We start from the raw sequence: 12,559 nt of genomic DNA, 5'->3' as shown, positions 1-12,559 counted from the left end.
AAGCTGTATTTGGCAAAACCTTCCGGAATTTTGGGTCCTCAATGCTCTTCAACTTAGTACTTTATTTGGCAATTTTAACTTTTTTTTTATTTGTGTCACTGATGAGTCTTTTGACGAAACGCGCGTCTTGCGTACAAAATTTTAATCCTGGTATCTATGATGAGTTTATTTACTCTTGTGTCCATACTGATAAAGAGTTATTTTGAAACCTTGATAATATATTCTTTGAATTATCTGTTATTCTGAATAAAAGGAATTTTGGGGTATACGTCAATGACGTAATAACCCAACGACAAAAAATAGCAAAGACATCTAGATGGCATCATAGATTGTTCAAGAGTAGACAAGCGTCTACAAAATATGTCAAAACCGTCCCGAGTCTACAAATATAAAAATAAGGAGATGTGGTGATTGCCAATGAGACAACCCCCAATAACAGACAAAATGACACAGCAATTAACCACTATCGGTCACCGTACGGCCTTCAACAATGAGTAAAACCCATACCGCATAGTCAGCTATATAGGCCCCGAAATGACAAATGTAAAACAATTCAAACGAGAAAACTAACGGCCTGATTTAGGTACAAATTATTAAATATTCGAAAGTAACCAACAGCTGTAAATTTAATTCAATATACATGATAAAAGATAACAAAATTCATTGAAATCACTCGTAATATTTCCAACGATTCCAGATTACCTTCGTTATAGACAATTTGTAATACAAACTATCCAATAATCATAATAAAAAACAACAAATAGTAAGTTTGAATTTTGGCAATTTTTGTCATGGATTTATTAGGACAGTTCAACTATATATCAACCGGACAACAAATCTGCATTCATCGACAATGTCTCATTAATGTCCAAGATAAAAACAAACATTGAAGGACAACCATCATATGTTTTCTCAAAATGGCAACCAGACGCCAACTGTGATAAATTCAGCCATTCAGCAAAAACAATGTATTCAGTTCACATTCTGTCCAATCCACGACGCTTCTTTTGTCAATATCTGAAAATATACAACAAACAGCAGAAAAAAAAATATTCTCAAGGGTGGGATAGGGTAGGTTTTTTGTGTTCCTTCAGTTCAAATCACGCAATGAACAAATCACGAAAAGCATGCAATTTCATATCAAATAAAAGGGGGAAAATCGCTTATGAAATTATGTTAGTAAAAGTAAGACGCTCCTTAAAAATTAAAGAAAAGTTAACTCTTGTTTAGCAGACGATACTCTCAATTTATTAAAGTGATTTAATGCTTAATGATTAAATCTTAATAATGAACGAAAAACAAATATGGTATAAAGCAAACAAACGACAACCACTGAATTGCTGGCTCCTGACTTTGGACTAACACAGGACTAACAATCCCCATCTTGCAACGCCTCTCCGTAGACAAACAGAAGACTACTGGATTCGACAATTGGGAACTGCGACACCATATGGTCGTCATTATACATCACCAACTCTCCATGATGCCTCTATTAATGACTTGCTGCCATTTATACAAAAGCCGTTAGGTATTCATCACATTCGCACGAAGCTTTATTCATTACCCCTTTCAAAACTTCATTCTCTGTTCAATTTATGTTTGGAAACCATTTTTACAAACCCTCATTCAAACCAATACAAACTTACAGCTATCATTTCGGATATTGCAAGTCACAGACTTTTAAAACCAGTTCGCATTGGAAAAGATGAAAAAGAGAAAAGATCCTCTCTTAAACTTTCCTTTGCCAACAAAGTGCTCGATGCTGTTAACTTGGGCAATATCCTTCATCATAAATTAGTTCAATCGAAAATACCTCCCTATTTTAAAGATCAGTCTGTACCAATCATGTCTTATACCTATACCAAACCAATTGCAACTAAAATTTTCAGTTACAAACACGTGTTGCAGGATCTCAATATTGACGACTTCAAGTCTAAACCTCCTGATTGCACCTGTGCTAGTTCCCCATTCATATATAATCCGGCTGGCCACGTTATTACAGGTGACCTCAACATTGTCAATAACACTTCCCTGCGAAATGTGTTATCCAAAGGTCCGAAACATCGTTAGCCTAAATCCATCAATTGGAAACACAACTTGAAAATACTGATGAATTCAGTCGAGGATTATGCCAGGCAATGGGTTAAACGCGAGAAAGAAGACGTAGATACTCTTTCCGAATGGATTAAGGCTGTGAGGTCGTTGATACAAATCAGAATTAAGAAACTGAATGGGTCTATCAATACCCATGCTACGTCAATCTTTAAAGACCAAGATGTTGCAAAACACTTGTCCTACCTCCATGACAAATATGTTGTGGTCCCCGCAGATAAAGCCCCAAACGTTTCCGTGTGTAAATCACATTACATAAACTGCTTGATAAATGAATTAGGTATTGACAATTCACTTGGAAACTCAACATATACCCCCACGACACTTACTAAAGAGGAAATCCTGGATAATCATAGGTCTGTTCTATGTTCCTTTGGAATTTCAACCAAAGATGAAGAACTGGATCTTCCATCACTGTACTGGATACCTAAACTACACAAGTATCCTTACAAACAACGGTATATTGCTGGGTCTTCCAAGTGCTCCACGAAACCTCTTTCTAAATTATTAACATCAATTTTATCAGCAATCAAAGCCGGGCTTCAAAGTTATTGTGAAACTGCCTATTCTAGAGGTGGCGTGAATCAGATGTGGATACTAAAAAATTCCAAAGATCTTTTAGAGTACATACAATCTAAGACTCTTTCATCTTGCAATAGTATTAAAACATTTGACTTTTCTACACTTTACACAAGTATTCCCCATTCCAAACTAAAAGACAAATTAAAAGAGTTGGTATTGCTTTGTTTCATAAAAAAAAGAATGGCCAACGTAGATACAAGTATCTTTGTCTTAGGGAGGGATAAATCCTACTTTGTAAAAAATCACTCTGATTCAAACAAAAAATTCTCTGAAACTGACATTATCAAGATGCTTGATTTCTTGATTGACAACATATTGGTACGGAGAACGTGTTTTTCAACAAACTATCGGCATTTCCATGGGAACCAATTTTGCTCCTCTTCTTGCCGACTTGCTCCTTTATTCTTATGAGGCTGACTTCATACAGGAACTTCTTAGGAAGAAAGAAAAGAAGTTAGCAGTATCCTTTAACTTTACTTTCCGCTATATAGATGATGTTCTCTCACTAAATAATTCAAAATTTGGTGACTATGTTGAACGCATCTATCCCATCGAACTGGAGATAAAGGATACAACAGATACAATTAAGTCTGCCTCATATCTTGACTTACATCTAGAAATTTACAATGAGGGTCGGTTGGAAAAAAAACTTTACGACAATAGAGATGATTTCAGCTTCCCAATTGTGAACTTTCCATTTCTATGTAGCAAATTCCAGCAGCGTCTGCATACGGAGTATATATCTCCCAATTGATACGATATTCCCGGGCTTGTCTTTCCTATCATGATTTCCTTAATAGAGTGTTGCTGCTCACAAAGAAGCTATTAAATCAAAAGTTCCAAATGGTGAAGTTGAAATCATCCCTTCGTAAATTTTACGGACGCCATCACGAGTTGGTTGACCGTTATGGAATAACCGTTTCACAGATGGTAGCGGATATGTTCCTAATGTCGTAACTACAATCCCGTTCCCTTTTCACGAATACATGTATGACCTACCGAATTAGACTATTTACCGGGTTTGTACTAACATGAGCAACACGATGGGTGCCACATATGGAGCAGGATCTGCTTACCCTTCCGGAGCACCTGAGATCACCTCCAGTTTTTGGTGAGGTTCGTGTTGCTTAGTCTTTAGTTTTCTATGTTGTGCTTTGTGTACTATTGTTTGTCTTTTTCTTTTTTAGCCATGGTGTTATCAGTTTATTTTCGATTTATGATTTTGAATGTCCCTCTGGTATCTTTCGCCCCTCTTTTGGACAGCACATACAGAATGTGATGGGGATAAAGTAGTTTGAAGGCGCCAACCCTCCCCTAACCTGGGACAGTGGTGTAACAGTACAACATAAGAACAAACTATAAAAAGTTGAAAAGAGCTTTACTCATCAGATGGATACAAAGCAGAAATACATCTAACAAAAACACAGAGTGGACGTGGCAGGGTACTTATAAATCCCCACAACAAAAAGACACCAAGTACAGATCTGAGAGTACTTGCAGTTACTGACAGCTAGTTAAAGCCAATAACAACTAATAAAAACAATCATGCACCTAAGACTAAAATGTCAATATATATATCACCAAAAAGAGTAGAGGAAAAGACTATATTTGATAACTGGTCCAGGGTACGAGCCTATCTATACATGACAAACAGTGCATGTACTCCTCATAAATATAAAACGATTAAAGGCACACCATATTAGCCAGTGTAAATAAAATACTATAGGCCGGGAAATCAGGAAATTGGCGAGTTGACTTTTCTGACACATTGTCACTGTAAGCTTTGAAGACTTTCATTATTACGGTCCACAAGGTATGGAATGTGTTACGATCCCGCCCAACTCACGCACAAAAATGGCATTTTTTTATTTGTTTTGTACTTCAGTATTTTTTTATTATTTTTGTGGTTTGATTATTTTGACGAGATATTGTCTAAAAGAACTAATAGGTCATCCGAAAAACAAGGCATATATTCATAAATTTGTCATATCGTATGTTCTTATCAGCAGATTTATATACACGTACATTGTAAGTATACATTGTAAGCGAGATTTCCACAGTATGGCATGGAATCTGAGATGTTTACTTGTGTGATGCATGCTTGCTACGTGTATCAACTCAGAGTCACAAATTATCAACGAGAAGCGACTTTTATTGACTGACCCCGATTATGCTACATGTATTAAACCATTGTCGTGACGTCAGCCTATTCATTTACCGTGGATTCTTTTTCTAGAATCAACGCTTCCTAAATCCGTCTCATTTGTGTGCCTAATTTCATTAAGTTTGAATTGGCTAATTTACTGATTTCTGTTCACTAATGGAATTAAATTAAAAACTTACCTTTAATTTTTGTAATTTCTATATGCATTCACTGGGAATCGAACCCGTCCTTGAAATCTGTTATGTGTTACTGACATCAACATATCGACGAAACCTCTCGGCTACAAATTGGTTACAATTTAAATGTCTATTTTATACACATAAATGAACATATGCTATACATCGGTACAACGGACACACAAGGCTTGTACCTTTATATATACATAATAGGCAATCGTATAGTATAAGTTGGTAGCCGCGAGGTTAGCATGGTTAAGATCAATGAATTAAAGGTAGGGACTTGTCGGTTTAGGTTCGAATCCCTGTATTCTCTTTGTTGTCTCTTTTCTCTAGTTTTCATGTTTTTTGTTTTTTTTTTTTTTTGGTTTTGTATGTTATTGTGGATATTATTGTAATAATAGCGAGTTTTACCGTTTATTTTCGGATTATTATTGGCTATTTCACATATTTGAAACGAAAATGATTACATTCTATTTGTCCATTTTTGTTTTATAAATATAGTATGATTTCATCTGTATTACTACATAATTTTACAAATATTTATTCGCATATTCCTATGCGAGAAAATCGTTATGTGCCTAGAATTAGGCTTCTTGCTAGAAATATGTATTATTACACTAGTAATTGTTTGGGGCCCTTTATAGCTTACTGTTCGGTGTGTGCCAAGGCTCCGTGTTGAAGACCGTACTGTGACCTATAATGGTTTACTTTATAAATTTTTACTTGGATGGAGAGTTGTCTCATTGGTACTCATACCACATCTTCTTATATCTATGTATATATATTTTATATATGCTCTTTGGTCGGTTTGTTGTCTCTATGAATCGTCTCTTCCACATTTCCATTCTCAATTTTATACGACATAAGTTCGAATATGTCTTATTTTGTAACAACAGATAATATGAAGATGCCTGATAATATGAAGATCTTTAAAGGCAGACGTGTTGTGTTATGTTTGTATATTTCTAACCAATTAATTGTGATCTTAGATTTATTAATGCATCGTTTTACACGACAACATGGTTATTTAAACTCACTTACAATATCTTATAATTAAGAATAGGCTTTAATTTTGAAAAAAACATTAACACAATAGTTTAAGTTATAGATACAATGGATAAGCGTTGATTAATGAAAAACAAACCATTCGCCCTCCGGGCTCATGGTTTCTTTTTCAAGAATCAACGCTTATCCATTGTATCTATATAACATAACCAACAAATGCAGAGGGATATTCAGTTCCTAAAGGCCACTGTGAGTCAGTTACAAACTACAGTTAATGCACTGAATAATAAGGTCATAGGTCAGGATAAACAGATTCAGAGTCAGGATAAACAGATTCAGAGTCAGGATAGACAGATTCAGAGTCAGGATAGACAAATTCAGAGTCAGAATATACAGGTTCAGAGTCAGGCGTCAGTAATAACAACTTTTCAGAATAGTAAGTGTTCATTCACCATGTATTTACATATTTATTTATTCATTTATATGATTATTTCCTATTTTTTAACATCGTCATTCCAAATTCGAAAATATAATACAATTCTTCAAAATCATGTTTGTTTTATTCATTAATTATTTGGATCGAGACGCTTTAAAACAGAAATGTCACTAGCGGATGATTAAAGTGTAAAAATTTATATATTTCAAATTGAATTAAAACGGCCATTCGTATTTGACGCTTTTTTTTCGCTTTGAAAACAAAGCCGTAGTCTAATCCAATTAAATCATGGGCTGCACTTGCTTGGACTCAAAACTGAATAAAAGTTTGTTGCATTTATTATTATTATTATAATATATGAGTTCAAACTGGACCTTTCTGCAGGAGTTTCTAGTCATGTAATAAAATAAATCTGTTAAACACAGGCGCTTGAGGCGTGGACCCCTCTTTTAATGCCCCCGTCACACCAAACTCGTTCTCACAACGTTATGAAAAATGTAGCCTTACGGGCTTCAACTGCATGTAAACGGAATGGGCATAGAAGCAACTGTTTATGGTCTGTTTACGAACATCATTGGCGTTTTTTTTTTGTTTTTTTTTTGTGCTCCAGAACTTTGAACCTGCTCAATATTTTCGGGCAATCATCCCGTCCTGGAATTAGACGGAGTGGCAACGTAACCTAAACTAGATGGACGTACTACGAACGGAATTGCCGTACTTGGCATGCACTATGGACATGCTATGACGTGGTGTGGTCGGGCATTAACTGGATGTTCGTGTGCACACATACTGAATCCGTTTTTAGCACATTTATTCCGTTCACACACAGACCCAATTCGACCTCAATACTTCTTGAGTGCGTCTTTAATCCGTCTAAATACGATCAAAACAAAATATCAAGTTCTGAACAAGTTAGCAACACGTTACTACTCAGTTCAAAACGTTCGCAGTAGGTTCTTTGTATGCTCTACTCGTTTTGAGAACGTTATTGCATTCTTATGCAGTTCCTAAACGTACAATCAGACAGGGTTTGGTATAAAAAGAGGCCGTTTTCTCATGGGTTCTTAATTTGTTTAGTTATATGCCCAAAAACATGGGTAAGCTTGCAGCTTTGGAGGGGACTTGGAGTGTCATCAGTGAGCATAATCACAGTACTAGTGTGTATAGAGGGAAATAAAATACATATTATATTAACATATCTATGTTCATGCTGTACTTCAGCTTATAACAATGACGACGAATATCAATATAACACCATAGGTATCAAACGGAATATCAGATATTCATAAAACATTTCACCATATGCAGTATCACCATTTCAAAAAGAAATTAAACACTAGTTATCAAATTACCAGTACAACTGAACGAGATGGACGAACCGAGAACAGTTTAAGAATTAATTAGGGTCGCATTATAGACATTGTCCGGTCAAAGCTTTACTTTCTAGCCATACCACAACCCGTTTTACGTTTTTTAAGGTTCGGACGTTTTGAGAACTAGTTTGGTATGACTGAAGCTTAACTTTTCAATTTTACTTTTTTTTTCGATAGATTTTCTTAAGTAAATATTTTTAAACATTTTAACCTATTTTCACCGATTCAATGTGTTCTTGCTCTTATTCATACGATACAATTACAGTAGTGTATAATGCTGCACCTCTATTTTTATTTTCCACAATACTGGAAAGATCGAAAATATAAATATAGTACATCTGCTCGCCTGCGGTACATTTTATGCACTATTTTTCATTAATTCATACAAATTATCACATGTATCAACTCGTTTCCGTTTGTAGTTTGTATGCACACTCACTTCACTTATATTACCAAGAATTTTTAATTTTTACTCTTCATCTAGATCATTACTGATTATAGAAGTATGTGTTTAAACACATGCGCTTAAAGAGACTACAAGTTCAGTGCATGAAATCATGAAGTCCAATAAGCTTGAAAGATTGCTTATATTATCTTTTCTTTTTACATTTTGGAGCCTGAGCCGGTAAACAACTGGATGCGTTTCGAACTGATGCTATTCGTTCGAAGCGTACCTATACATGAAGTACACGTTTGAAAGGGGGAAATTTTGATAATAAACCATTATCATATCAAAATGGCTGTTTTTCGAACGTGTACAATGTACAATAGGCCCGCTTACAATAAAATAAAAGGTCTGAATTTTCCTATACAACTAGAAGTAATTACTTCCTGCCATGCTCTATGATGGTTTTTACATGGGTAGACATTTAATAAGTCGACACGCATTCTTTGATGATTTCCTTTTGATTTCTGGCATATTTTTTAAAGTCTGGAGCAGTTATAAAAGCAAAATACTGTCTAATCTTACGCCAATATTGATTACTCCAAATATACTAAGTTAGCATGAAAAATAGTCGAAATGTCTGCTCATGTGTTCACGTGTATATTTTTAGATCCATCCGGAAGTATTTATGTCAGATGGGGAAAAAAAGAATGCCCAACAAATGCAACCGAAATTGTTTACACGGGTAAGATTTAATACAATAGCATTGAATACAATAATGCCTTTTGCCTTTGTAATGTTGGGTTGCTGTCGCATTGACGTAAATCCAACAAACCCTTCTGTGCATTCAAATGGGTGGTTTGTCTTGTATTTATACACATTTTCCAGACCAACCTATGTTCCTCCTTTGCACAAAGTAATTTCTAATAGGGATTTCCCTACAACCTAACTTGTTTATGGAATAGTCTTCACGGGGTAAGACAGACAACAAAGGTACAAAAATACTCGAAGAGCAGCCCAATCAAAATATCTTCCTTCAAACAGATAAAACGGCAATACCTTTTGTATACAATTAGGAGACGAGCATTTGATTTTATTAATGATTAGCGGGGGGAGGGGGAAGGGTGGGGGGCGTTTTTTGCGAAAGACAGTTTATATAAAAAAAGATGTGGTATATATGATCGCACATGAGATAACTCTACACCAGAGACCAAGATTATCTTGCATTTAGTTGGACAGAATATTTGTCATCTTGTCTTACGCAAAGCTATTTTTCCAACTATAACCAGGCCAGAATGTTCATTTCCATAATCCTGTCCTATCTCCAAGGATATCAAATAGGCATCCACTTATATTTGAATACAATCAGATTAACACTTAGTTACGTATGCATGCAGTTAAATATATACTCTATATCAGCATCCACACATCTGAAGGGTTCACTGGTTCTATAGAACTATGGGCACCTGGCTTTCTCCCATCGACCAGCTGTACACATGGCAAGGGATGCCTCTTTTTTTCATCGGAGATATCAAAACGCAGTCATATCTTATCGAAATTGGGACTTTCAGTTCAATGCCTCGTGCAGAGAGATTGAATGTTGCACTCTCCGTACGGTTTAAAAAATATTTTCAAAAATGGGGTCAGTAGTTTGCCAAGCTATGAAAGTAAAATAATCCTCGTTTTCAAGTGGCAGCCTTTTCACCTGTTCTTAACAGTAGAGCGCTTTGCAGAACATATCTATTTCATTTATTGTTAATTTGTTCTTGCCCTGAATTTGCTTGAAACATTTGCCACTGAGAGGAAACCAAACAAAGGTTAATCAATCAATATGTTTTTAATATTCTCCAATGTAAACTGTAAAACGTTCATATGGGATAAAAGCAGATGTAACCATAGAGAAAAAAAATCTGTATTTCGTCTGATAATTGAATATCCAAATGTATTTCGATATTCATATTTATGAATTACACTACTAGACGACTTACATATATAATGCCTATATAGCTTATGGAGGGCTTTAATTACATCAAGGGGGGAGGGGGGGAGGGGGGGATATAATTATATAATGTATATTTTAGTGTCGTAGTATCTTTTCCGTTTTGCATTGACAAACAAGACGAATAGTTTGAAGCAATTCTAAATGCTTAATTCGAACGAGTTATGAATTTGCAGGTATCGCTGCAGGCGGTCATTACACTAATCCAGGACGACCTTCTAATCCAGTGTGTGTTCCGCATGACCCTGATCTTGGACAGGTTAGTCATGAATCAGCTTTTGGATCTTTGTTTGGGATGGAGTACGAAACCAAAGATTTTGGTAGTAACCTAATAGACAAAGATGTACCATGTGCAGTCTGTCGTGTAAGTCATGCATCAACAGTATTAATGATTCCCGGTAAATCACATTGTTACTCTGGCTGGAAAACCGAATATAGTGAAAATCTGATGTCTGGACACTATGGCCATGCTGGTGCGTCTCAGTACGTATGCGTTGATAGTGTTCCAGACATATTGGAGGCTGGTTCGCAGAATGATAATGGATACCTTTTGTATGCAGTCAAGGCGTACTGTGGGTCACTCAAATGTCCTCCCTATGTTCAAGGCACCTTGTTCAAATGTGTGGTTTGTTCATAGTATAAAAATCCGTAATAAAAGATAGTTTTAAATTAAAAAATATAATCAAATGAACATTTCTTGTTTTGTGCTCCTAAAATATAATTTTACTTTATAGATAATTATGTATTTACATTCAGTTGAGCTTCTATTTTAACTCCCCTGGCACAACGGCCCAGTGTGAGCTTTTCTCATCACTTTGCGTCTGTCGTCCGTCGTCGTCGTTTGTTAACTTTTACAAAATCATCTCTTCTCAGATTTCGAAACCAAATTGAACAAAACATGGTCACGATAACCATTGGGGTATCTAGCTAAAGAAATGCATATGATGACTCTATTGCTCAACTAACAGGACTGCAAAGGCTTAAAATAAAACAAAGGGATCAAATACAAGTATTGACGATACTATTGAAAACCGTTGTATATATAGATGGATAAAATCTGACAGGTGAATCACTGATAAACATTCAAAATGTCAAGACTTATTATATTGTCAAGATTTACTGAAATAGTAAAACGACTCCTTATAAGAGTTAGCGCCCGTATATGATGATTTTAACCTTTTTTCTTTTTTCATTTTGCCGCTTGTCTTGAAAGTTATAATAGATAAAGAGAAACACTTTTCGGCAGAATTTATCAGCAAGACAAAGATCTACAAGTACACTGAAAGGCCGAAATCGGCAATTAACTCCTTATATGGGTTTTTGCCTTAATGAGACCTTTTACTCATTTAAAAAAAAAAAAAAAAAAAAAAAAAACGGGCGCTATAGGAGATAAACTATAAACATAAACAAATGATCGCAAAGCAAACTAAGTAAAATAGCTGACATAGTCTGACAACTCCTTATGAAAGGTATTGTCCTTTTAAATATAATTTCTATGAATGGATAATGCGCAATTATTTATGTAATTTATGTCAGTCTTAATTGAATTGAAAGTGTTTAAGTCAGGTTTAAGCATTACGGAGTAAGTATGCGAATTTAATCGTCTTTCTTATGTTTTATTTGGATGTAAAAAGACGTTGCGCATCATACAAAATATGTTTCGGTCAACACTTTTACATCCCAATAAAGAAGGGTTAGAATTAAATCCGGATAATGACGATTTCAGTGTGCATAATATTTGTTTCTAGAACAGCCTGTTACGGGTATGCCCGCGTACAAACGTTTCGAAAGCCGAAATTTTGTATTCCATGAGTTGTAAATATTTTTTAACGTTAAGCGATAAATACATTTTTTTTTCTAAAGCAGTGAAGACAATAATATTACATTCATATGGACTATTATCATAGCCATGTGGTACACAAATATGGTAGATTGCAGTGTGTTCGCTTCCTGTAATAGAGAGTTTAAAAAAAAGCGTATAAACTGTTGATGTAAAAGAGTAAAATGACTCATTCCTTTGAAATTGTTTTAGTATTTTTTTTTCAGTGCGAAAATACTTTTCTTCGTGGTAGCAATATTCCTGGTTTTCGTAAAAGTTATTTATTCGTTAGGTTTGATTGATTGATTGATTCTTGAATGCCTAACGTCCAGTAACAAATATTTCATGCATGTTCAGGTCGAAAAAATTTAACAATAAATACAAAAGGTAGGTCCTGTAAAAGGGGCCATCTGGCATGTCGCGGGGTGTTAGGATTAACACATTCGAACTCAATGGAAATGTATTTCGCTTAGAGTATAAAATCCACGATGGTTAAATTGTTTCA

General features: G+C 35.2%; 1 protein-coding gene across 1 annotated transcript; it reads left to right on the top strand.

The window, feature by feature from the left end:
- The first annotated feature begins 8,872 nt into the window (after positions 1-8,872).
- On the top strand, positions 8,873-10,872 carry LOC127721071 (short-chain collagen C4-like). Its single transcript, XM_052227755.1, has 2 exons — positions 8,873-8,981; positions 10,412-10,872. Exons 1-2 carry the CDS (start codon positions 8,873-8,875, stop codon positions 10,870-10,872), a joined length of 570 nt encoding a protein of 189 aa, XP_052083715.1.
- Positions 10,873-12,559: the final 1,687 nt, after the last annotated feature.

The sequence above is a fragment of the Mytilus californianus genome, unplaced genomic scaffold (assembly GCF_021869535.1).
Source record: "Mytilus californianus isolate M0D057914Y unplaced genomic scaffold, xbMytCali1.0.p SCAF_12, whole genome shotgun sequence".
In the NCBI taxonomy this organism is placed as follows: domain Eukaryota; kingdom Metazoa; phylum Mollusca; class Bivalvia; order Mytilida; family Mytilidae; genus Mytilus; species Mytilus californianus.
This window is presented reverse-complemented; position numbering and strand designations above follow the sequence as displayed.

Bases quoted from the DNA above. Each gene is read 5' to 3' on its own strand.
- LOC127721071 (XM_052227755.1), top strand. From the start codon at position 8,873: ATGTCTGCTCATGTGTTCACGTGTATATTTTTAGATCCATCCGGAAGT. The intron at 8,982-10,411 runs GTAAGATTTAAT...ATGAATTTGCAG, and splicing joins AACCGAAATTGTTTACACGG to GTATCGCTGCAGGCGGTCAT.